The 27,903-nt window shown below is 30.7% G+C and overlaps 4 protein-coding genes across 4 annotated transcripts; all 4 read right to left on the reverse strand.

Annotated features, from left to right (window-relative positions):
• Positions 1-3,078: 3,078 nt before the first annotated feature.
• On the reverse strand, positions 3,079-6,158 carry LOC124846686 (eukaryotic translation initiation factor 3 subunit D-like). Its single transcript, XM_047324005.2, has 2 exons — positions 4,397-6,158; positions 3,079-3,308 (listed from the first exon to the last, which is right to left on the reverse strand). Exon 1 carries the CDS (start codon positions 6,089-6,091, stop codon positions 4,400-4,402), a length of 1,692 nt encoding a protein of 563 aa, XP_047179961.1. The 5' UTR covers positions 6,092-6,158; the 3' UTR covers positions 3,079-3,308; positions 4,397-4,399.
• Positions 6,159-8,176: 2,018 nt separating this feature from the next.
• LOC124846689 (transcription factor bHLH162-like) lies at positions 8,177-9,237 on the reverse strand. Its single transcript, XM_047324006.2, has 3 exons — positions 9,015-9,237; positions 8,466-8,804; positions 8,177-8,293 (listed from the first exon to the last, which is right to left on the reverse strand). The coding sequence occupies exons 1-3, from the start codon at positions 9,132-9,134 to the stop codon at positions 8,210-8,212; spliced, it is 543 nt and encodes a 180-aa protein (XP_047179962.1). The 5' UTR covers positions 9,135-9,237; the 3' UTR covers positions 8,177-8,209.
• Positions 9,238-17,215: 7,978 nt separating this feature from the next.
• LOC124846687 (serine/threonine/tyrosine-protein kinase HT1-like) lies at positions 17,216-19,986 on the reverse strand. Its single transcript, XM_088091805.1, has 4 exons — positions 19,826-19,986; positions 18,578-19,541; positions 17,819-18,274; positions 17,216-17,724 (listed from the first exon to the last, which is right to left on the reverse strand). The coding sequence occupies exons 2-4, from the start codon at positions 19,238-19,240 to the stop codon at positions 17,455-17,457; spliced, it is 1,389 nt and encodes a 462-aa protein (XP_087947931.1). The 5' UTR covers positions 19,241-19,541; positions 19,826-19,986; the 3' UTR covers positions 17,216-17,454.
• Positions 19,987-25,240: 5,254 nt separating this feature from the next.
• Positions 25,241-27,156, reverse strand: LOC124846690 (uncharacterized). Its single transcript, XM_047324007.2, has 3 exons — positions 26,838-27,156; positions 26,135-26,363; positions 25,241-25,838 (listed from the first exon to the last, which is right to left on the reverse strand). Exons 1-3 carry the CDS (start codon positions 27,090-27,092, stop codon positions 25,414-25,416), a joined length of 909 nt encoding a protein of 302 aa, XP_047179963.1. The 5' UTR covers positions 27,093-27,156; the 3' UTR covers positions 25,241-25,413.
• Between the last annotated feature and the right edge of the window lie 747 nt (positions 27,157-27,903).

Here is a 27,903-nt window from a genome sequence, read left to right on the forward strand (position 1 = left end):
TAATATCCAAGCCTATAATCCTTGCATGAGCCGCAAAACGTAGTAAAATAAAAACGAAACGTAAAAGGAACACTGCCTATGGACGGATGACATCCTTCAACGGATGTCAACATCCGTTTAAGGCAAAACGGATGTCAACATCCGTTTAAGGCAAAACGGATGTCGACATCCGTTTAAGGCAAAACGGATGTCGACATCCGTTTTGCCTTCAACGGATGTTGACATCCGTTGAAGGATGTCATCCGTCCAGAGGCAGTGTTCCTTTTACGTTTCGTTTTTATTTTATTTGTTTATTTTATTTACAGTAATTTATATTTAAATTTATAATTTTAAATGTTATATATGGTTAGTTTTTAAACGTAATAATTTTGTTAAAATATGAATTTGTTAAAATATGAATTTGTTATAGGTGGAGAAGAAGCTTAACAGAAGAGAGAAAGGTAAACGAAAATGGAAGAGAGGAAGAGGTGCAGAGGGAAGTAAATCAGAAGTTTTAAATAAATTAAAATATTAAAATAATAAAAATAAAAAATTTTAACTTTTGAGGATATAATTGTCATTTTAAAAGGATATAATTGGCATTTTAGAAAATTGGGGAGGTGGAGGAAGAGACGTGTGGGGGTGGAGGGAGTAACACCCTTATTTGTTTGCGGTGTTAAGAAGTCCAAGAGCATCTAATTGGGCTGATATTAGAGTTATGAGTGTTACTCCCTGCACCACACCTGCACCTCCTCATTCCTATTTTATCCAAATCAACGGATATGAATCTCCGTTTGACTTTGAACGATTATTTACTGATTATTTCCAATTCAGAAAAACAAAACTAACCATTCAGTTCCTATCGCTCTGTAATTTACACTTGCGATACCAATCAGGGCAAGAGCAAAAAAATTGAACATCACTCACCAATTCATGACTTACACCTCAACACTCAAAGAAGCACAATCCCAACCAACAATTCATCAGCCAAAAACAAAATTAAAGGTAGAGACCCAGAAGTTTAGTTTTTACAATTCAAAATAGCATCAACTCAACGCGCAATGCATTGCCACGAGACTGCCACTCTACGCTTGTTTCTATGCGCCCAAGCGTCGCTATTCCTTTTCCAATTCTGAACCTCCAACGTCTCCTCCCCTTTCCCACGTGGCACGAAGAACGAAGCTCTCGAGGCGGCAACCGCGCCGCGAAAATCCGATCGAAGAAACCGATTCCAATTTAGATTTCGTATCTCATCCCTTGGTCTTGGACGAGAAAGCAGACAGGAAAACCTCTAGTGGAAGTTCCAACGGGCGACAACATCGAATTGAGCACGAACACGCCACGAATGTTGTCATTGTTAGTGACAGTGGGATTGAGGGCTAGGAGCTTGGACAAGCAGGCCGAGGCGTCAGCGTCGGTGCAACGTTGGCAGTGGTGGACGCCTTGTAGACAACGAACGAGTGCGGAAGTGGAATTAGATTAGAGTTTTTTTGTGGTATGGGGTGTAGAGGGTGCAACACAGTGAAGAATGAAACAGAGTGAGATTAGATAAAAATAAAAAGAAATATTTAAATAAGTCAGTTTTGGAAATAAAGAAAATTGGGGAGATGCAGAGAACAACCTGGTGGTGGAGGGAGTGACCCTCTGGAGTTATTCGTCCGAGTTTTGAAATATCTTTTTGAAAATTCAATCTAAAAAACATTAAAAATAAAAACGTGAAAGTACTTTTATTATATTTTTAATGACGGGTAATTTGGGAAATAACACTTTTATGGGATGGGGTGTAGGGATAAAAAAAGAAATATCCAAGAAGAAGCACCATAAAATAATATAATGTATTATTTTGTGTGATATGTGTATCATTTTTGTGTGATATATGTATCATGTATATAATGTTTAAAATGCTTATATATATCATTAGTTTGTATTCTAACTTACTTACATAGGTCTTATTTTTTTTACATTTTTTTACATTGGTTTTCATCTAGTAATTTTGTTATCATACATATAATATTTTATTTTAATAGTATTATATTATTAAAATAAAATGTGACAAAATTGAGAATATTACTTTATATAAAGAGTTATATATATAGAAATATAAAGTTTTATAAGTAAAAAATTTAGCTGAAATAGTTTAATTGAATAAGTTAAAATCATTTTCTAAACCTACTTTTTAATTGTGACGGAATTAATAAATATTTTAATATACTAAAAAAAACTTTAAATGAATTCTTATGGCATATTACATAGCTAAAATATAATATAATGATAGCTCATTTTGTTTGGATGCACTAACAAAATTATTAAAGTCTATCAAATCATCACCTTTTAACCCGAAAAGCAATTTATATTTCTTACATAGAATTAAAAAAAAAACATGTTCTTTAATTTCTTGATTAATTTACCGTTTACATTTTAAGTTTAGATTCCAAAGTAAAACTTCTAAAATGTCGTTCTAAGGTGGTAATTCCTAACACCATGACAAATTCATATACTGACCAGTAATTTTTATTTAGTAAGAGAAGAAGTATAAGATACCAAACACGTTTCCTTCTTTTAGTGTACTTTTGATGTTATATCATAGATGAACTAAATTTCTATAAACTAACCATATATCTGAAATAATAAATCTTTTACCTTTCTATTATTATCAATTTCTATAATTTCTATAGGGATAGAAAGGAGTTTCAGCTCTAATTGTGAATTGAAAAAGAAATAACTAAAGAAATTGTATAAAAAAACGAAGAATTCAAATAATGATTCCAAATTTAAAGTAAAAGAAGAACAAAGATTAGACAAAAAAAAATCTCAATAATTCTTATTTTGATTAATTATTTATTGGTAATGGAAAAATAAAGTCAAAATTTCTTAATGGATTATATTTAACTATTTATGTAGGTTATTACAAGGAAATTCTCATTAATCCAATTATTTCTTTTTTTTTTATTACCCTTAGTTCGTATAATTGTATCAAACAAATATAAAGCATGTATAATTTTATCAAACAAATTACCAGATATAAAGCTTGTTTTGTATGTTTTTAATACTAATTTAGTCGACTTTAGACCGATGACACACTAAACTTGCCAATCACAATTTAGAAATTTGGTGATTCCATGTAAAAAGCTAAGGTCTGTTCTTCATAAACAAGGTAGCATAAAAAATAAAAAAAACTCAGTTCGAATGGTAACTTTTGATTCAAAAAAGTTAATTGCAAAATTTTGGCCGACAAAGAAAATGTGGTGATCTGATCCCAAATGAACGGCCATCAGCTCCGATACACATCTGACCTGCACCAACCCCAAGAACCTCATTTCATCCATGACCTGCACCGACCCCAAGAATCATCTCATGCATAAGTAAATAATATTAACCGAATACAAGATTGAAAATAAGACTTCTGCAACATCTAACGATTTCGAACTGCATTGATTATCGATCTACAACCATTTAATATACTAAAGCCGAATACAAAATGACAACGAAATAAGAGCGTAACATATGATACTTCAATTACCACTTTTTCTAATAATTAAGTTTCACTCGAAAGCAACACACAATTTAGTTTTTCAAACTCAGTTTATAAAATGAAATCGATTGAAACTTAAATTTAGCAAACAATTATTAAGATGGCTGCAGAGACTTCAATAAAAATTAATTGAACTTGGAAGGCTAAGATATATATCATGAGAGTTAAGGTCAGCCAGACAAAAAAACAAAGCTTAAAAATTTTTTTGTATCAAATCTTCACATTTTAAGTTTAGATTCAACTAACAATCTAAATAACAATATAACAGACGTTATGATGTTTTGAGGGATAGTCTTGACAACGTCTTAAATGTATAGCAGACTGCCGAACCGTTGTCCTCATCTCAAGAGATTAAATCGAATAAGTAAAGATGCATAGAAAGCTCCTACCAGTAGAATCCCAAATGACCCGAACCTAAGTAAAATTTAGAATTTTAATCACTAGGAATTCATGAAATTTTCTTTTACACGAGAAAGGTATTTCCAATACTCAACCAACTTAAACGCAGCAGTCCGATACTAATACTAGCAATGTCACTATAATATCTTTGAACATTACTATTCGAAACAGGAACATCACAAGGAAATCATGCAATAGATACTTCGATCATCAATAAATATCACATAAATAATAAGGGATAATAACAATGACTAGAAAACTCTATTATAAAAAGATACGAACTGAAATCAGCATGCACAACTCAAATGTAATAAAGCAAGGCTAGCATACCACTATTACATCCAAAACAAATACAAAAAGGCCATATATCTTCGTAATAAGCAATTAACCCAGAAAACAAAAAATCTGAACTTGATGGAAGAGTCGGAGAACAGAGTACGCAACTTCTTAACCCCCAAAAATTGGGTATGAAGTAAATTAAATTACCTCTCAAGCTTGAACGTCTATCTGCTTATCTTCCACATCATTGGTGGTACCAGATTCTGCCTCCTCAGTACCCTCCGCCGGAGGCTGAGCTTGTTCATCCTCCGGAAGTGGCTCCTCCACATAGTCATTTTCAAACGCATCAGCCGGAACCTCATAAATCCTAACTTGAGGTTTGGACGGATCCTTCACAAGGACATATTTTCCCTCGTTCAATTTCATGCACAAATCAACTATAGACTTCACAATACCCCACATATTAGCAGTATTCAAATTGATCTGTGCTGCAAAGTCCCTGGGCTTGTACCCTACCACAGCCAAAATCACATGATTAAAATGATCACGGGGATGAATCCTAGACACATACCCCAACTTCATCATATCCGCGCTAGCCAAAAGAGCCTGAGCAGTCCACTTAGCCAACTTATTCGCATTGTTTTTAAGCTCAGTGGCCAACACGGCACCCCTCTGAGTCTCCAACTTCTGCCTCCAATCCACACCCGAATACTTAGGATCAAACTCATTTAAAGCATTCAAAGTAAGGAACGACCGCTGCTTATTCACATCAACCACACTGTGCACCTCACACCTCGCAACAAGATACATATCATCATCAAGCTTCCACCTCCTATACCTATAAGCCACAGAAGCAACCTCCTCACCCTCGTTAGCAAAAGGATTAGCCTCATCAAAAGTAACCTTGTTCCCATCCCTGATCAGAACCTGCTGCGAGAAATTCTGGTTAATATAGGCAGCCTCAACGCTCAACGAATGAGCAGAGTTAATATCATCCTTAGCCTCAGGCAGTGGCTCCTGAGAGGTCTCGTGAACGGAAAGCAAATCAAGCTGTGACCCATCACGCTTATCAAAGAAAAGCTTGTTCCCAACGCGCTGAACGACAATATCCCACGAATATACAGACCTTGGGGCACACATGAGAGTGGAGAGAATAGTGTCGGTGGCAAAAACAGTGGCTTTGTCCTCGTTCGCGAGTCTGCGTATAACAGGGTCGTCAGTAGTGGTGACCTTGAAGAAGTTCCGATTCTTGAAACGTTCCAGGCGGCGTTCGTTTTTGGGTGTGATGCGATCGTAGGTACGATCGTAGTATTCGAGAGCACCACAGAGGAGAAGGTCTTCAGGCTCGGGAACGGTGAAGGAGAGTTTAGAGAACGTGGAGAAGGGGATCTGGTCGTGCATGTTCCATTCCGGTTGGATATCCACAGAGGATTTGAAAACAGCGGCTTCACGACGCGGCGCGTTAGGGTTTGAGCGGTTCATGTGGTATAGCCTATCGCGACGTGCGCGTTCCTTCTCCTGTTCGCGTTTTCGGGCTTCGACCTCCTCGTCGCGGCGTTGCGGAAGCTGACGCTGCTGCTGGAAACGCCACTTAGGGCCGAATTTGGGGCGCGGTGGAGGCTTGCCATCGACGAGGCGGAATGAGGCGTCGTCGTCAGCGGAGGCCGGGAAGGAGTCATCGTTGGTGAAGTCGAAGACGGAATCTGCGGGGTTCTTGGAGCGGGTCGGGTTGTTGAAATTGCGGGTCCAGTCGGCGATGCGGCCCAATTTGTCAGAACGGGAGAAGGGGGCAAAGGGAACGTTGAGAGGAAGGTTGCTGCTACCGCCGGCGGCCGCTGTTTCCGGTGGTCCCCAGCCGTCGGAGTTGAACGGAACGGCTCCCACGTCGAATGCTTTTCCCATTGGCTCAATGCGAAGGGTTGAATCTGAGGAACAGATTGGCGTGCTCAGAGAGCAGAAGACGAGTGAGAAACCCTAGTGTCGAAAGTAGCTTTTATACAATGTTTTTGTTACGTGTTTGCCCTTGCCAATTCCTTTATTTACTTGTAGTATGCGTGGGCTGGACTCGGAACTAATACAACCTTAGGTTTTCGGGTTTTACTTCCTGAATCCCCCAATTTCTTGCACCTCCTCAAATTTTGAAATAACAATTTTGTTCTTCATTAAAATGACCTTTTAACTATATATTTTGGGAATTTTCCTAAACATGCTTTCCAAAAAAATCTATAATTACATTTTTTTAATAGAATTTTTGGAATGAAATTTTTAAAACATAATTTCATAAATGTATTTTCTAGGTTTAATATATATATATTATAAGATATTATCCGTTTTGAATCACATTTCTTATAATAAAAATATTTTAAGTTATGTGTATAAATTTATTTTTATATCTTGATTTATTTTACGTGAGATTTTATATTCTAAAAGTATTAATTTTTTATTTTTTAAAATTATTGTCCAGATGAATATTTTCATTATTTTAGAGATATTTGACATTAGCAATTGGGTCCTGATCCAAACTCTTTTAGATGACGTCGAATCTGGTATATCTTTTCAGAAATGAGGCCTCGTTTTTTCTTTGAATTCCTATGTTCCGGGCTAAATTCAGAAAAAGAAAAAGCCATTCATTCCTCATTTTTCTTTATTTTTTAAGAAATCTATGTCGAACTTTAACATTGTTTCGTTAAACACTCAAGCTATTCTGTAATCTCAAACTATTCTGTAATCTTTACTGAACATTAAGATAACATTCAAAAAGTTAATTAACACAAAACTAAATCAAAATAATAAAAAAGAAACAAATATATTTTCTTTCTAGACATGTTTATTCTTCATTAGTGTATCTTCGTATTTAACAAATATTAGGGTTTGTCAATATCAATTCGTTTATAAAGAATTATTAAATTATTTTATAAATAATTATTAAATTATCTATAAAGCATTATAACGCATTATTCATTAATACTCATTAAATATTTACTTACCATTCGTAACATTTTTTATGTGTATAAATATGAGTATTTTGTATCCCAATACTTAATGTACACCTGTTAAGATTGACAATAACCATGACCTTATTGCATACAAAAAATCTGTAAAAAAATTCGTATGCATATTAATAAAAAATAAAAAATTGTTTATATTCAAAGGGAAAATAACTAAAAAAGGGGCGTTTAAAGACAATAGATACAAACTTTAAAAAAATAGTACTTTGAAAAATGAGTCCGTAAATCTTTGTAGAGAAATTTCTGAATTCACTCCAACGGAAAACATAGCATATTCACTTTTAATAAATAAAAATGCGCGAGATTGGAATTTTATTTAAGCAAATTAATAACATGAAAAAATAATTTAGCGAAAAATTAAATTATAAAAACTGGTAAAAGTATTATTTGTTTTTCTTCCTTAGAAAAAGTTTACAGTAATATTGTAAGTCCATCATTGGTTCACAGGGTCTGCCTGACACACTAAAATAAGACTACTTTCCGTAAAACATGGAGACAAGAATCAGAGCATATGCATTTGCTTACTAGCTGGCTGGTAAATTGCAACTCTATTTTGTATTCTCTATTAATTCTCATATTTAATTCTGGAGTAAATATCTATATTCATTCCTGATTATTAGTATTTTTTATTAATTTTTTATATGAATGATCAATTACTTATTATATTTCTTTTATGAATATTTGATATAAAAATACATTTCTTTTATATTCGACATGAAAAAAATATATAAATAGATTAGTTTGTTCATAACTTATGAAAAATTTCAATCAATGGTTCATCACTAATTTAGATTTTTTTTTAATTTTAATTCAAATTACAGCTGGCATACCAAATTTGCGCATCTTAAACCCTGGTAAAAGTTAAAGCTGCACCTTCCATTTTGGGTTGAACAGATGGAGAAAAAGACAGACAGAAAAGTAAAACACAGATAAATAAAAACAACAAGAAAGGATTAAAAAAAACTATATATAAATGAAATAGAAGAAAAACTAAATATATAATAATGAAAATTTAAAAAGCACAGTAGCTAGACTCGTAGATGGATTTCTTTAGCCTCTCAGATATCCTAGCAGCTCCGTTGGCAAATTTCTCGTCCTGAACAATGCAGTCAGACTCAGTTATTGGAAAAATTATTATATAACTCGACATGTTTTCATCATTATTATTTTATATATCAGATACGATTTATGGTTTATGGTTTGAGACTGTATTCATAAGAATGTTCCCAGTTGCATATACGGAAAGGAAAGATGAAATTTGAGCTGACCTGATGACAGTGTATTGAATGGAAAACTGCATCTTGGATAACATTATAACTAGCGTTAACAACATCTAATCCTTCTTCATGAAGAACACGAATGGTTTCACTGAACATGAACTGAGAATCCAACCCAGTTATCAGAACAACCTCTACGGCTGAACCCATTTGTCGGATCTCAATCCGTGGAGATTTAAACCCTACTCTCTCTCCTCCTCCATTCGTGCTCACATTTGGTCTTTCTATTCCTAGTAGCTTGTTCTTCTTCTTCTCCATTTTCTCCATATTCATCTGTAATTTCTTTATGTAGTTTGTTGCTTCTTCTACCTGATCCGGCAGTGAAACCGCCTACAACAGATTAAAATAAAAGAGTAATATCTATGGAAATAGAAATATGAATTTGAAGAGAAATGAGAAAATAAAAAGGCAAATGATTGATAATACAGTTTTTTAATGCACAAATATTAAGAGTTGTGAAACTAGCACCGTTTCCTGCACAATATATTTGGTTGAATAAAATGTATGTAAGCAGCTGAGAGAAGTGAAAGAGGGGAAAACCTTTGATGTTTGATGCGGCACAAGAGAGTTGAGTCTGCGGAAGAGAGCCTTCATTTGGTTTCTTCTGTCCCTCTCAATGAATTTTCTATCAACTCGGGAAGGACTAGGGTTGTTCTCCATATCAGTATTATTCGTGGCAGCAGCAGATTGGTGTGGTAATTTCAGATGCTCATTCCCATGACAAAAGAGAACGCTTCTGATATAATGATGTCAATTGTTTGGAATCGTTAATGTCTTTTTGAAAAGCAAGATAATATTATTAGATGCTACTGATCAAAGTTCAGAGATTGGGAGGTGGACCCAGCTAGCTTTGGCTATGTCTTAAGTTTCACTGTTTCTTTTCCTTAATAATGAAATTTTGTTTCTTCAACACTTCCCTTTTTAGTCACACAAACACGATTGGATCATGGGACACGTTCCTCCCTACCTAAAGAAATTCATCACATGCTGAACCACATTTTCCTTCTATTATGTATGTATACATAGTCTTTCAAATATATGTTAAATGATTTAGTGAGATTACTTGTAAGTATATTTTCTTCTAAATTTAGGTTGACTTTAGTAGAAAATCATGGATCTTTGGCACATTTTTAAGATTGAATATAATATGAGCTAAATACATATAAGATATATACATTATTCTCTAATTCAAAATCTTAAAATAACAGAGTTATAAGTTTTTTCCATCTATAATGTTTAAATTTCTTTTTTTTTTAATGTACTGGTTAAACTTATACTTAAAGTTCACACAAACTTATACTTAAAGTTCAGACAAAAAAGTATATGATTATTTTTGTAATGTTTTTACCTTTCTTATTCTTCTCACTTTGAAGAAAAACAATGTAATATTCTATTCTATAAGTTGATTAACATTACATTAATGTTTATTCTCAATAATATTTAAAACACTATAAGTAGGAATGATAAAATAATTTGTGCCCATATATAATGGACATTTTTAATGAATATTTGTTTGCAGACGCTAATGAGTATTGTCATGATAGGACAGGCGAGGATATTATGGTATCAAACATATACATGATATCATCTAATAATTATTCTAGTGAATTTTAATTAAGTTTTTTCTTAAATTTAAATGATCAAAATAAATTATTAGATATTAATAATATAATAATCATTTAAAATTTGATTTTATATATTTATATTTTTTTATTATTAGACCAATAATATTGAAGTTATTTTATGAAATATTAATTTATTAAAATTTATATTTTTGGCACAACATATTTAATTTTTTTTTAGAAAAAATAAATTTTTTTCATTAATTTAAGCTTATATTTTAAAATTTTGACTTTAAATAAATTTATTTAACTTTTTAAAAATAAAATATAAAAAAATTTATGAATACTCATAAATATTTGCATATATAAAGAAATTTAGTATATGTGTTTTCACTTATATCCCAAGAAGAGTATGTTTTTTTAAATAAAACAATTAGAAATTACTTATACTTGATTCGACCTCTTATCATTTCTACGATAAGTTATCAAGTTAAATAGTTCCATTTTTTCAATAATTTATTAAGTATTTGTTATAAATCTCATGTCCATAAAAATAAATAAAAAATGATATTTTGACATACATAATTTTTTTATATTTATTTGACACTACTTTTTCTTTTTTTTTAAAAAAAATCTACAAAAATTTACTCTTTTAAGATCATTTTACTCTTATTAGGTATGTCAAAAAAATGTTAATGTGTGTCATTTTATCTTACTTAAAAATAAAACTAATTTATAATACATAGATTAGTGCAATCTTATTAATTTTATAAGTCACTTGGATACACTTCTACAAAATATTTGTAACTATTTACACTTTTGGTAAGCAGGATATATATATATAAAAGTTTCACATTTGCCGTGATAAGTGCATGAAGGGTTACGAAAGTAGAGTCTTGGTGAACAAATTGAGTTATTAGAGGACTTTTTTAGTTGCAAAAATGTGTATAGATTGACGTTTGTGACTATATGAAGGAAACACGAGGGAATTTTTTGAGACTTTCAATGGGCCACCTTCTGATTTTTTTCATGAGATTATGTGGTTGCAGGGCAAACATCGTTTGTCAGTTGGAAAAAAAGTTGTGGTTATCAGATGCTAACTCTCTACAGGAGACGACGCAATACGCCAAAACCAATAATTCAAATATCGTGAAATCAATTACTAGGATGGCTTAAATGAAATTTTTTTACTTAAAATATTTTCTTTGTTGAAAATCTAAGTAAAATAAAAGTAAAGCGATGAATAAATTTCTTCTTATAAATTAATTTTATAAAATTAAATTATATATTAAATTTATTTATTAATATGATATCAAAATTAAAATTTATTATAAACTAAATATGTGATGATATATCATTATCATATCATCTATTAATATTTAATTTGATATTTAATGTATATTATTTTAACGTGAAAATAAAAGATATACTAAAAATTTAACATTAACTAAATATAAATAGATTTCATAATATATAAATAAATAAATAAATGTAAATATCACTTAAAAACTGAATTTTATAAAATCAAAGTTAAATTTAAAGTTGATTCTTGATTAATCTCTTTTTCAAGACACAATAATTAACTTTTGTCTTACAACATTCATTAACTTTAATCAATTTCCGAAAATAAATACATTGTATCAAACTAATTAAAGAAGGGTAAAAAGAACTATCTTCAAATCATGGTATCTAGACAAACCTAAAAGCTTCGATGTGCAAATACATTTTAGTCAAATGCGTATTCAACGAATGAAGCGAGGAGGAACAAAAGGTTATTTTTAATTGGAATTATTAAATATTAAAAAAAAAACTGTTAATAAAAAAAAGTTCTGTGATATTCATCAAAAGTTATTAAAAGAATATGACAGTTAATTAAAATCATAAAAAGTATAAGACAGCGGAATTTGGTAGTATTCAAATAAGCTTTTTTTTAAAAAAAAAGGATACTCTGATATTTGAAATCTTATAAATTTAAATACGTATTCATATAAAAACAAAAATATTTGTCACGAGAGACGTGAAATAAAATTCTAACTTAATCATAAAACATTGTCATTGTTATTTTTAAAATTTTCTAAAACGGATCTCGTGATTATGTATGCTAAACTAAAGAACCACGAAATTTTTGTATTTAAATTTTGATGGATGAAAATTATGTTTGAGTTTTAAATTTTCTAAAGTATTTAAAATTGTATTTAATCATGTTATATTCATTACAAAAATTATATTTTAAATTGTATATGATTTTGTAAATTATATGTAGGTTTTGAATTGTGTTAAGTTTCTAAAACTCTTAATCATAATATACTTATTAAAATTGTATTTCTGATTGTAGTATATTTTTTTCTTTTTTTAAATAATATTGACATATTTACTGATTTATTTTTCTATTAAGTTTATATTATTATTTTGTTAAAGAACGTTACGTTCATATATAACTAGGAGACGCGTTGAGTGTTAAAACTTTTTAAAGGTTCTTTTATCAAATTGTGTTTGGATTTTTTAAAATTAATAAAACTCTGTAATTACAAATTTATTAATTGATTAATATCTTATAAATTATCAGAGAGTGAATTCATAATATTTTGTATTTATTGATTAAGTTTAACTTTAAAGATATCAACTAGCATTTAACTTTTACTGTTGCAAGTTATATGAAGTCATGTGTATGACGTCATCTTTATACGTCATTCTCTGACCCCAAGGAAATAAAAAATCATTCATGCAATTTGTGTTTAGGGTTTCAAATAGTTTAGTTTATCAAATATACTTCTCCTTAATAGTTTCAGAGTCTAAAAAATTAAAAATATATAAATTATAAAATTCTTGTAACCTTAACAGTTATTATTTTTACCTTTTATTTTTTAAAGCACGTTGCATATTTCAAGAGTCAAATTCCTCTCAATATGGGTCGTTCTTTTTTAAATCACTGATTGATCCCTTTTATAAATATAATCATGACACCGGTCCTACTACTTAAATTTTTTTTATATCATTTTATTAAATTAAAAAACAATTGCTAAATAAAGGTTAGTTACATTTATAGAAATGAAGTATAGAGAAGAACATAAGAAAAAATAAATCAGAACAAAAAAAACATAGAAGATATATGGTTTAAATAAATAAAATAAAAAAACGGTGAAGTTTTATTTTTATTTATTTGAATGATAAACAGAAAATTAAAGTAAATAGATAAAATTGTATAATATTTATACAAATAAAAACATATTAAAGCCTGTTTATAGTTGGGTAAGACCGAAGCCACGGTGTGACGTAAAACAAAATCAACCATACAATAAATTATAGTTATTTAAATTACTTTAACTCAAATATAAGTAATAAAGGAAAATAAAAGAAATTCTAAATATAAGTTTTACATAACATAATAAAATGACTGAAACTCTTTAAAAGAATAAATAAAAGCACGTTTAATCAAAGTTACAAGTTTTAAACGTAATAAATGAAATCTTATTGGGGCGCCGTGATTTAATTTAGGAATATTTAACAGGATTTTATCGTAATGAAAACAATGTTTTTTTAACTTAAAAAAACTGTACTGGCATTGGATTGTAAAGAAAGAAAAATTAGAAAAACGTGTTTTTTTTATAAATCTCTTATATTAAAACAAAGAATAGAAAAATCTTCAAAATAACATAACATATCAGAAACCATGTAAAATAAAACAACATCTCTCTTCATATAACTTTTACACATAAAATACAATCCTATGAAATAAAAATATGCCATCTATGTAAATCAATAAATCGACATTTTTATTTTAAGGGAAAGTAATAGAATAACATTTTATTTGTCGCATTTTATTTAAAAACTAAATTATATATATAAGAAAAACAATTTGATAGAAGTGAGAAATAAGACAATCTTATACTATGAACCAAAAGGTTAATTAAGAAAAAGAAAACCGTTTAACGAAATTGGAAAGTAGTAAGAAATTTATGTATATAATGTATTAACTTTAATTATTTAGTCCAAACGTCACTTAAATCTCTCCCCCCACTTGTTAGACAAGTTTAAAAGATAAGGATACAGAGAAAATAATATTATAAGTTATTCAACTTACAAAATTTATTTACTTTTTTTGGGAAAGTAAAAGTGGTCTTTCCACAATTCTTTTTTAAACTCAAAACTTAAGCATTATTTTGATTGTTTTTTCGAAACAGTTGTCCAAATATTTTATAAACAAAACTTCAAACTTTCTTAAACAAAAAAGTTAATACTCATAGTTTTTTATTGACTTATTATAGATGTACACCAAGATAAGCTAAACTCTTTACCTTTACCTACTTTTACCTACTTTTACAACTGCACAAGGTTATTAAATTATTAGAGTTAAAGCTTTACAGAGAAAATAAGGATGGTTGAATTTAGAGCGGTCAAAATGGGTCACAACCTGCGGGTCAATCCGGTCCATCACGGGTTTGAGTCGGGTTGGGTTCGAAAAAATTGAATTTTTTTTATACCGGTCAGATTTCAATCCGGTTCATTTAAATCCGGCTCATGCGGGTTGAACCCGTGATGAGTCGGTTAGCCCACCAACCCACCTACCTAAATTTATTTTATTAAAATTTAATTTTAATTTTAATTTTATAAAAAAATATTTATTATTTTGGTTTTTCTTGAAATAATTATTTAAGTTCCTTATTTTCAAAATTAATTAAACACCCATGTTGGGAGTGAAATTTGTTTAGATTTAAATTATAGAATGTTTGTAATTTTTTTATTTAAAAAAAATTGTAATTAAGTGAGTTAGCGAGCCAACCCGTTTACCCACCAACCCGTGGTGAGTCGGGTCGGATTGCGTTGGCTCACTAAATGACCAACCCGTGGTGGATCGGATCAAATCGGGCCGGATGACCCGTTTTGATAGCTCTGGTTAAATTCTACATATTCTTTGTGCAGAGTATATATGAGAAAACTTCAAAATATATTTTTTTTTATTGAAAAAAAACTTTGCTTTTCTTTTATTTAAGAGAAAAATGTATATTGAGATATTAAATATTTTTTTACCAATTAATCATATTTATATTATCAATATATATATATATATATATCAATTATTGTATAACAGATAGATGGGTATAAATATCTAAAAACCCGATAAATAAATAACTACCTAATTCTAAACAAATAAGTTTTAGATAGCCAAATACAAACATTTACACTGAGATGTACACGTAATTTTTTTAAAACATAATAATAAATTAAAATAAGAGGAAAAAAATATTACCATATAAATCTACATGATTTGGAAGTGAATAAGATTGAGTATTTGTTTTCACAAATTGGATAATTACCAAATAAATAATTGTCAATTACATCAATCCAACTTATTCTATTAAACAATTGAATTATCACTGATTATTTCAATTCACAAGTTAAGAAAAACATTAAAAATACACACACAAATAGATGAAATTAAATTAGTACCATAAATATCAAATTTATTTAAATAATATAAGTAAATAATGATTTTTTTGTTTACATTAAATCCGAGTAGCAATCCCAAAAATTATCTAGGCCCAATCCACTAAAATAATGCTCACTACGAACTCATTTCACCAATAAATGGATCATAAAAATTCAAATTCAACCAATTCCTCAGCTCCTCAGCTTTGCACATCTAACTATACAAATCACACATCAACTATAACCAAATTAAATCATTAGATTTTAGGCAATAACTCAAATGAATATTACAAACCTCATTGATTTATCAATTTACATAATTTTTTCTTTATTCAATTTAATCAAATTCATTTTCAAAATGTTATAATTTCATTTTCTTAGGTGTACACATATATACCTAAATAGTTCAAAACAAATACTTACTCGTTTATTAGAAAATACACCATTATTCTCTTTGCAGTAATTTTTTAAGATAATTCTTTTACAATACTTGAATACTATAAGCGAAGCAAGCTTATTTTAGTTTCTAAAAGAAAAAAATAGAACTTTTTTTGAGTTGCTTTGTGTATATTTTATTATTTCTTACGCTTTCACTTTTGATTTTCCTACTTCCTTTTTATTAAAAATTAGCTTTTGGAAAATATTGTATAAAATAAATTTCGAAAACTATGTTAAACACACCCTTTCTTGTCGGACTCGGTTATACTGCGTTTGCCTGAATGTTTGTGCAAACTTGATTTTAGTATATCTTGATTTTCTACATGTGAAGCTGTAAAAAGATTGACAGAATTTGCGAATGTGTTACATTTGTTTGTTTATGAAGAATGTAACACATACGACTTAATAATAGTGAAACGTGTCTTTATTCCTCTAATCTTTTTTAAAATTTAATTTTACTATCTTTGATTTTTTTTGTCAATTTTTTTAAAATTTCAAATGTATTTGTAGTGGTTAAAAAATGTTTATTACGTGTATAACAACCAAAAACTGAGTTAAGATAAGTGAATGATATGAAATAATTAGTTTTTTCATATTACTCATTAACAAGTGTGTAAAAGAATTATCGGGCCCAGGGAGAGAGTGCTTAGTATACACGGGCCTAATCCGAGCCCAGATCCAAACCAATAATAATATTATGGACCGAACTTGCCTTCTATCTCTCTCCCCCTCTTTTAATAGACATAGGAAAATTAGGGTTATGAATAAACCTATATACGGCTTCTAACTCAAAACCTTATTAGTCTTTGTATCTATATAATACTATTTTTTATTTCATATGAGACTTTGAACACTTAGCAAAACTACCATTCATTTCATTAATTAAAAAAAATAAAGTCATCACATATGTTAAATTTTTTATCAATTTCTTTCAAATGCATTCAACTTTTTATTATTTGAATAACTCTTATAAATACACAAAAAACAGAAAGCAACGATTCTGAAACTAAATCTCTTATATCTTCTTGATAAAAATTTACAAGCTTAACAATACTCCACACTCCTTCCTTAAAAAAGTCTAAATAATGAAATTTTATAGTTGAAAGTTGGTAATAAGGTAATAACTAATTTTTACAGAGCCTGAATCATGCTCCCTTTGCAAGGTTTATCTTTCGAGTGTTAATCTTATTTGTTTGGTTCTCGATTTAAGAATTTTAGTATTAGATTTTGCAGCACCAAAAGAATCCTACACTTTTTTTACCTATGGGAAACACATCCACACAAGAATTATGAACATTCATAAGAGGAAGAGGGTGAAGATTTCTTGGTATGAAGTCTCTAGATTGACAAACGAAGCAAGAGTTTCATAAGTTGTGTAGGCACACAGGTAAAAAGAAAGAAAAAAAAACTCACCTTTATGTGCAAGCCTAAAAATCAATTTACTATCACATGAATGTCATAACGTGACTACATTCAGAGAACTTCAAAAACAAACCTTTGATTTATAATTACAACGGACCTGGTGTAGATAAAAGCCAGGACACTTGAAAGATTCATGTGAACTTGGGTTTAGGCACAGGGCCACTATTTTGATGCACAGGGCCAAGCTTTTGAATCCAATGAAGAAGCCCTTTTTTATTATCCCAACAAGGGTTCGGCAGCAGAGTAAGGGTTCCATCACGAGCAAGTGAAGATTGAAATTGCTCTAATATCTTCACAATCTGCCAGAACTCAGGCCTCTTATCTGGTTGCAAGCTCCAACACTGCTCAACCAAAGCTCTCATAGCAGCTGGACAGTCTGATGGAATAACTGGCCTTGAATTCTGAACAATCACAACACCACATAACACAAACATTAGGCAAGGACTGAGATGTTGATTACAAAGCTTGATGACTTCAATTACAAAGGAGTCATACCTTGTTTACAACGGCAAAAGCAGCCTGTATTGGATTCATATCCTCGTATGGAATAGTTCCAGTCAACATCTCCGATAAGATAAGCCCAAAACTGTACACATCAACCTTTCTTCCATAGGATTTACGTTTGATCATCTCGGGTGCCATCCAACGGTATGTGCCTGGGTCATCGGCCAGTATGTCACAAGAGGCTTCCTCGCATGCAATGCCAAAATCAGCAATTTTAAGGCGACAACCTTCGCCTATGAGGATATTCTCTGGCTTAAGGTCTCGATGAATCACACCTTGAGAATGTATATATTCCATACCCCGAGCAATGTCAAGGGCAAAAGTTAAAAGCTTTTGTAGAGAAATAGTTTGGTGCTCCAACTTATGCAAATATGCCCTCAAGGAACCTTCCGAAAGATATTCTGTGATGATACAATAAACAGGTGGCTTTCTGCACGCTGCTGAGAACTGTACTCACATCAAAACACACCAGGAAACAGGTACAGATCAGCATCCTCGTAAATAATCCCGACATCATACTATGAACACGATTAAACCCAAATAAATGAGAAAAGATGAATATGAACTGGTAGTATGCATACTTTTAAAACTTGATATTTCAACATGATTAAAGGTTCAAATTGAACATGGTAATCAGAGCAGAACAACAGATACACTTACCTTACTCAAAAGGCATTGAAGACAGCATCAGGACTATGCATTTATACTTTGTAAATAGCATATACAAAATAAGAAACAAAATGCCATCACCTTTATAACATTTTGATGGTGAAGACGAGATAAGAGAGTAACTTCTCTAACGAACTGTTTTTCTAATCGAGAAGCCAAATCTCCACTTTCGTCGTCTTCGGGTTCCATAATGAGTTTAACTGCAACTGATTCATCCTTGTATACACCATGGTAAAGTCGGCTATGTGCTCCATGAGCAAACTTTAGGCCAAAAAACAGCTGAGACATGTCAATATTCCACTCTTCGGCTGTTTCGACAGCAGTAATCTTGCTTCCACCATTATCCAAAAACTTGGTCCATGCTGCATCCTTGCTGTGCTTTGACTTCACCTTCTTACTTGGACTACGGGAAGGAAACTTTGAACTTGATTCCTTAGTCTCCGGAGAATCCTTGTTCAACTTCTTCCCCGTAGTCCTATTTTCTCTCTGGGGATTCGGTGTGGAGAACCTCTTCTGATCATGTCTAGCTTCCCTGAAGGCCTCAGAAAGAAAAGTCACGGGCAATGGTGACGAAGATCTCTGCTTGTTCGTTATGGGGTGCCTCTGAACCTCTGAGGCAGGGCTTGATTTTTGCTCTGACTGAATGCCGATAGGAACATGACCTAATCTAGATGAATCCAAACGATGGCACACTGTGTGTGAAAACTTTGTCCTCCTAATCCAAGAATTACTATCTTCGCCCATCTTATTCTCAACTTTTCCTTTCTACAAAAACCTTTTTTATCAAGATCTTGTACTTACAAAACTGAAACTCCTCCACCCCTACCTGAGAAATCTCAAAACCAGGTTGAGACCCTTTGACCAGAATGAGGGGAGGAATAACCAAAAACCCGATCTTTACATTTGAAAAAAAGAGGGCAGGATTGGTTCCATTAAAAGCTGAAGACAGAGGCAAAACAAGATATTATTCAACAAAAGAACATGAGCATCCATAAACTCAACATCCAAGCACCCCCTTTAGCCAAAACCCACCTTCCGTAAAAGCCTGCAAAAAATCCACACAAATATCTCAACAAATCAATCCATCCATCCAAGAAAAAGGTAAAATGATCACAGAAAGCATGAAATATACAAAAAGTAAAAGAAAATAAGTCATTTGTGTTGATAACAAAGAAACAGCCTTGATTACCTCCCCAAGGGAAAATCCGTAAAAGAATCACAGCGATATGAAACTAATAGCAGATAAGGGTAAACGAGATTTAAGAAAAAGAAAAAGAAGAAAAGTTTAAGCAAAAGAAAGATATAGAATAATAATAAAGCATGCATTACCTGAAGGGCTTTCACCGAGGTGAGAAGATGAAATAGGTGCTAAAGCGGAAATGGAGTTTCTGTTTGCCTTTTTACGTTTGCAAGGATGGAGAGAAATGGTGCACCTAATACCATTTTTTTTTCCGTAAGGAAAGAGAAAGACAGGTGTAAACTACAGAGCATATCTTTCTTTTTTTTTCGTTAAATTTTCAATTTTAGAAATTAGAAGTAATATTTAGTAGGGTCATAGAAGGATCTTGTCATACGTTACGTAAGATACCCGGAGAAAATAGACCATAGATTTCATTTCAAGGTTGTAGTGTGTGTCTGTCGGTTTTACAATTCCAAACCTCATTCATCTCCTCCTTGTCACCGTCGAGGAATTATGACATCATAATTTTATAATTATTTGGTTTTTTACATAACACAAAAACATCAACCATTTCATGAATAAGAATGGTTTTGAATAGATGTGTTCTGAAAATATGAACAGTGATGCATGTGTGGAGAGACATAGTGTGATGGGTTAGGTTATAGTGGGGTGGTGGGGTGTGGGGACCACAGGAGAAAGTCAAAGAAGACTGAGAGGGACATAAATTTGTTTGTTCTGTTTTGGTTTTGGAATGAATGAGAATGAATGATGGAGAAGAGAAAGAGAGAAAAAATGGTTGAAATGTGGTGAGTGGAGGAATCCAAGTGTCACTGTTAAGGGAATTCGTACGGATGCGTGGTTACGTGTAAGCCTTTCCTATTTATTTTTAGCAACACTTCGCAGTTACTGTTGCTAAATTCACACTCCCATCTACTTTTTAGTATACTTAAGGCATCTAATGGAGCAAAGGTTTTAAGGTACGGTTCGCACGGATGCCTTAGACTGCATCTGCATCGTGCATCATGCACCATTTCAGTTTGCTTTCGAGTTCCAACCAAAAAATAATATCTCATTGATTCTCTCTTTCATTTCAGTTTAGGAAATACATATTCACAGGCCCAACTCATATTAAATTCATGCATCAATAAATTGCTTTGAATGGAATACGTTACCATAATAGATTCATTAAAAACAGTATAAAGAAATTTGTTATTAACTAAATTCATAAAGAGTTATCAGATTTTTATATCAAGTTGTATAGATTACAATGATTATTTTTAGGAAAATGTTAACAAGAATAATTTTAATAGTTTTTATTTAATAAAACGCTTCTTTTCAGTTTTTTTTTTTACATAGTGAATTTTAATATCTTTTTTTTAAATGTCAGCGGATAAACATACCTTGCATTGTAATATAATATGATTGTTGTAAATCTAGAATTTGATTTATATATTCAGTATTCATTTAAAACATTTTATATATTTTATACAGAGACTGGGTCACTTTAAATTGATTTAGTTCAAGAGGATACAACTGCAAATATGAAAGAATCAATGAGGACATGTTTGATTGATTTTTTTTTATTGATTTCGTTTTTCTGACCATAAAAAGAAATAATAAAGGAGTCCATCCTTTGTTTGGTTGATACAAAATGAAAAAAAAAAAACTCTGTAGGTGGGCCTTGCATACAAAAGCCCAAACAAATTTGGGGCAGATTCTTGCTGCAGACCCACAAATATTGGTATTCCAAGATGTGTAATCTATAACATATTTTTGTTTTTTGTATTTCAATGAATTTTTTATTTATTTCATTTGTCAGGTCATAAAAAATAATAAGAAGATCAGCTCTATTTGGTTGGTGCAATTTGTAAAACAAAGAAATACTGTGAAGTTGGGCCTGGCTTACAAAACCCACCAAAATTTGGGGCAGCTTCTTATTGCAGTCTCACAAATCTACGTATTCTCAAATGTATAATTTACAATATAATTGTTTGTATTTTAGATTTTATATTTTAAATAGAAAAATAAAAATATATTTTAAATCATATAATTCATAGTACATTTTTATTTGAAATACGTAATTATGATTTTTGTGTATTTTGAAATACAAAAAATTATATTTTAAATTATACATTTTAAAATATAAAATGAAAAATATATTCGAAATTTAATAATTTGAAATACAAAATTTTATGGAAGTACAAACTGATACTACGGAAGTACAGCAAGAAGTTGCCAAATTTGGGAGGGTGATATTGATTGAATCTTGAGCCGAATAAACAGATAAATATTTTGAGCTATGGTGGGTCTTTTCTATTTTAGCAGTAAATATTTGGTCCCGTATTTCTATTAATAGGTTTAAATACTTTGGTTATTGTTAAATTTTTTCAATTTGGTCATAGGTTTTCTCTTTCTAAAATTAAGTTTCAATTTTTTTTAAATTTATTTAATTTATCCCATTTACTATTGATGTTTATATAGTCAACATTATGTTAATAATGAATGTTACGGATCATTTTATTGTATTTTATTTATTTATTTACTTTTATTTTTATATTTTAAAAATCTTTAATTTTAATTTTATCTAACACTTTGATTAAAAGAGCTACATTAATTCAATTTTAAAGTTTTAAACAAAATTATATTAAAGTTTAAAGAGTGAACACATTACAATTTTGCGTCTAAGTTTAAAAATTAAAAACATATTCAATCATCTTTAGTTTATTAAATAATATATAATTTAACCAATATAATAATTAATTATTTTTAACTTTAAATTTAATCATCATTTAATAATTTTTTAACAACACTTTTTTAACATAAGGAGCTAATTAATGAAGATGTCTTTCATAAATTATCTTACAGTTCTTGATGATTTCGAGAACGACAAAATAACGTGTACCGAATTTCTAAAAATGAAAAAAAAATTGAAAATGATGAAAGGAATTGTAGTTATGTGCATGCTTACAAAAGGGTCTTCTATTTAATTTTTTTTCTCTTTAAAAATTGATTTATTTGGTTATTTACATTTCCTGTTTACTTCAGATAGTTTTTATTTATTTTTACTTTATATTTTACTTTACCTTTATATTTGATGTTACCTCTTATTTGTTTTTACTTTCTACGTAAATACGTTTTTTCAAACTTTTTCTTTTTAAATATCTTTTAAGAAAAGTTTAGTTTTTTTTTTTTGTCATGTTCGACTATTATTGTTTTCATATGAAAAATTTTATTCAAATTTTCAAATATATGTTATGATTTCGTTTATTCTATTTTTAAAATTATTTTAATAATTTGAAACGAAAATTCATCAAACTAAATGGTTGCTCTAAAAATTCATAAAGTTTTATTTATTTATAGTTAAATTGAATTTTTTAGCCTATCTGTCCGAAGCACAATCAAATTAACAATAGTAGAGTTTTCCATTGCACTTTCATGTCAGAAAGCAACAATTAACAACAATATTTATTTAATAGAACTATTTCGAAAATAACAATCTAGAATTATACAAAGTCGTCTTAAAATATATTACTTTAGAAATATTATGAAAATATTTCTATAATAAGAAATTTTATTACAAAAATTTCTGGAATGTTTTTTTTCCGATAAATATTGCATCATTTGAAAACACCTATAGACACTTTAGTCATTTAACTATTTTTTAGCTGCAGATCAAAATCTTCAGCCACAAAAATAAAATGTCTTACATCACTCATGCAATTATTTTCTGCACCTCATCAAATTTCTTCGTGCACCCTACAATAAAATACTCAAATACTCTTTATTGCCACTGTTACAGCTCCCCATCGAAAATCTTATTTAAAAAATTGTTTTAGAAATTCTGTTTCAGAAAATTTCGTTCGAAATATATTATTTTGGAAATCTAAAAATCCTGTTTCGCTGGGAGTGACTTTTATGAGGGTAGAACGGCCATTAAAGTTGACGGGGTGCGGAAAGAAATTGTTTTCTTCGTGTGCAGGAAGCAATTGCCTATCATTTATCACTGAGCTCAAAGACCAAAACACAAGTAATGGGCCATTATTTAATAAACAAACCATAGTTTGGACAAAGGGAGTTGCTCCCTCCACCACCACCAACCGCTCCCTGCACCTCCCCATACCTTATTTGCCCTTCTATAAAACGGATGTCAACATCCGTTTCACCTTCAACGGATGTTGACATCCGTAACATCCATTTACATATTTTATATTTTAGTTTATTATTTTTATTTAAAAAAACAAAAACTTCAACGGATGTGGCCACATCCGTTTAATAGATTTTAAAAAGTTTTTATTTATTATTTAAATAATAATATATAAATTAAAATAGTAATAATTATTTTATTAAATAAAATAAAATTAATTTATAAATAATTAAATAATAATTTTTAAAAAATTAAATAATATTTATACATTAATTTAAAATATAAAAAATTAAGAAAGTAAAAATTAAAAAACAAAAAAAACGCAACGGATGTCGCCACATCCGTTAACGGATGTGGCACATCCGTTTTCATATATTTATAAAATAAATTTAATTATTATTTAAATAATAATACATAAATTAAAATTAATAATAATTATTTTATTAAATAAAATAAAATTAATTTATAAATAATTAAGTAATAAGTTTAAAATAATTAAATTATATTTATATATTAATTTTAAAAAAAATAAAAAAGCTAAACTAAAAAGCAAAAAAAGCAACGGATGTCGCCACATCCGTTAACGGATGTGGCACATCCGTTTTAATATATTTATAATAAATTTTTTAATTATTATTTAAATAATAATACATAAATTAAAATTAATAATAATTATTTTATTAAATAAAATAAAATTAATTTATAAATAATTAAGTAATAATTTTAAAATAATTAAATAATATTTATATATTAATTTAAAACAAAAAAAATAAAAAAACTAAAAACTAAAAAACGAAAAAAGGCAACGGATGTCGCCACATCCGTTAACGGATGTGGCACGTCCGTGGAAGAATTTTTTCTTTAACGGATGTTGACATCCGTTGAAGAAAAGAGATGGGATGTAGGATATTTTAAAATATAAAGGATAATTTTGGAATTTTAAAAAAATGTGGTGGTGCAGGAAGCAAAGTGGGGTGGTGTAGGGAGTAACCCCCTTGGACAAATTTCACATGTCCCCACAAAAACAATCTCCACTTTGGTTTAGAAAATGATTTGGTTGAGTAACCCAAATTTCAACATCCTAGCTATGTTATTACATTTGTTTATACTTAGGATACTCTTATCCTGCTACTCGGGAAAGAAAAGGAGAAAGCAAAGGATTACAAGTCTGAAAGGGATTATTTTACTTAACTGCTACAATATACTGTAATCATATATCTCTTTGTTTTCATGCAATCATTTCAGATACTCTTATTACTTTATATGACTCTTTATATAAAACCAATTTAAAAAAGTTACTTTTGACACTTTTTCATGGAAAAAGCTTGACAGTTTACATGTGAAAAACATAAAAAATAAAAACCACGCAAGACAAACTGTTTTGTGTTGAAAATTAGTGTATGATATATGAACTTGAAGATTAGCTTTGAAATGCACACTCGTTTCCACCATTTATTTCGATGTACACGGGTATGGTACATTTACCGATCACTCATTATACCGACAAAGTAAAGGGTGGGAGAATGAATAAGAAAAGAAAACAAAAAGAAGAAAAAAGAAAGAAATGAAACTAAGGTTGTCTCTCTTTACAAATTAGACAACCTCAACAGCAGTGCAATGCATATTAGGAAGTTTGTCTAGCAGATCAACAGTCAACAAAGATGCCTTTTGCCTTGGCTTTGGTATTCTCTGAGAATTTCCCATTGAGAGTGAAGTTGTGGAAGTGTTCCTGTCACATGGACCTAACCACTTAGCTTGCATGTACCTATGCTTCCTCCATGGCCCCATGTGCATTTTCTTTTCCTTCATACACCTTTTCCCTGCCACACACACTGTCTTTATCAGGTTGCTCAATCTCTCCACCTTCCCCACAAACACCTCCGGCAGCTTCCCTACAAGTCTGTTATACTCTTCACTTCCCCTTGCTATCTCAAACTCTCCTCTGAAATTCAGCTCCACGATCACCCTCATCTCCCCCCTCTTTGTCTTCTCTATTACATCCAAAAAACTGTGTTCCCCTGCACATAGTTTTCACATCTTTTAATAATTTTATACAAGCAATTTGACACTGACAACGTAGATCCACTTGTGGGAATCAGCTGAATACTATCTTCCTTAACCAAGTGCCGACGAATCATAGTTTATTCTTCAGAATAATATTCTTACACAGTTTAATTACTATTTGAAAGGGACATTGTCCACATGGATAATATAGTTTAGTAAAAGGATCTTATCTTAAGAACCACCATCCAAGATCGCTTTTCACTTTTTTAAGAGATTAAAAGCGCTAATTAATTGGAATTAATGTATTCACCTGATGGGATTTCTGGTGAGCTTCTCCATTTTGTTTTGCAGACAGCACTGTTGTAACCTGCTTTCTGAAGCCGCCCAGAAACTTCTCTCATCAAGCAGTTTCTGCAAGTGGTGAGAGGTATCTGTCTTCCGCAACCGCACACCGTTTCTGCGCTGTGTATGTTCTGCAGCGCTTCTTTCGTCGCATTTCTTATCCCTGATTCCAAAGAACTTGTTCTGTACACATTCGCCTGCACAAAATTAAACCTACTGAGTCGAAAACGCCAAAAACAAACAACCTTATCACATCAACCATTTTATCCATCAAGATTTTTCCTCTGTCAACATCTCAAAACAAACATGCATCACTTGATCAAGGTAAATAAATGCATACAGAAGCTAAGACTTTTTTTTGCCTTTTTTTACAAGTACTTTAATTTTATTATTAATTTTCCACAACTAATTGACACTAGATCAAAAGATATCACATTACATGGTGTCCACCAAATTAAAACTCTGTAAAGCCGTTGAGATGGTAGAGTAACTTTTTTACATAACCACAATGAAACTGAAAAAAAAACCTTTTGGATAAAACGAAAATTTTTCCATTAAAATAAAAAATTAACAGAATATACATTTACGTAGTACAGTAGAGCTGTACGTGTGGTATGAAATTAACTTAATCTAAAGAAGTCACGGCTGTGTTGATTATGCGTTTAACCTACCTGCAAAATCTGGTGTTGGTTGTCCCAGAAGGTTCTGTTTTGTTCGACGGTGTCTCGGTTATCCTCATCTTCGTCGAACTCGATTTCGTTGGGGTTCTGACAGTCGTCACTTGAGGCGCTGTGAGCCAACAACGTTTCTCCGTCATGGAGAAATTCGAATTCAACATCAGGGACACAAGTGTCACGGTGGTCGTGGAGGTGGTGGCTGGCCAGAAACCTGGTGACCCTTGCGGTGGCCATGGAGGATCCAGCCATGGTTATGGGATGTGTGTATGTGGCGTGCTGTGTATGAAGTTGGGTTATTTGACTTAGTTTTGGATGAAGGTTCTGAGAGGGGTTTTATACTAGGATTGGTGTTGGGAGTGGGCCCCAGCTAGTCTCTGCCCGCGGCGCACATGAATGTGATTAGGGTGGATTTTTGATGGTGAGGATTGGATTATTTGGATCTGACGAATGACGTAGATGGGTTGGGATGGGTTGATACAGCATGGATCCACGTCAGATCACTCAATAATTTCATTTTTCCAACTTATACCCTTTATCCTAATCATTCAGATATATACGAATATTCATTCATTTATTCTTCATCGTTTTTCTGCCATCTGCCATGCATTTTTTTATTGTTATCAAACTGCTAAATCATAACAAACAATACACTCTTCTAGGGATATCCTTCCATATTCCTTTGTATTCTCTCACTAAATTACATTCATCATCACTTCTCGTTTGAATATTCGGATATCAAATCAAATTACTATTACGTTATTTTATTATTCCCAGGATTATTTTATTCTATCCGCATGTTTTTTAATAAAACATACTTAAAGCACAATAATAAATTCATTTTATCAGACTTTAATATATAATATACGTTTTAATTAATTATATGTGTTATGCGTTTGCATGTTAATCCGAATACATATTGGGAGTTTAATGGATTTTATACAGTATTAATGCAAAAAAACAAAAGTTTACTTTAATTCAAATTTATTGTTACAAAATCAATAAATTTATAATTTACTAGGTTGTCACTGAGTGACGTCATTTTCTATTAATGCTTTTGAAA

The sequence above is a fragment of the Vigna umbellata genome, chromosome 5 (assembly GCF_029865625.1).
Source record: "Vigna umbellata cultivar VRB3 chromosome 5, Vumbellata_1.0, whole genome shotgun sequence".
Lineage (NCBI taxonomy): Eukaryota > Viridiplantae > Streptophyta > Magnoliopsida > Fabales > Fabaceae > Vigna > Vigna umbellata.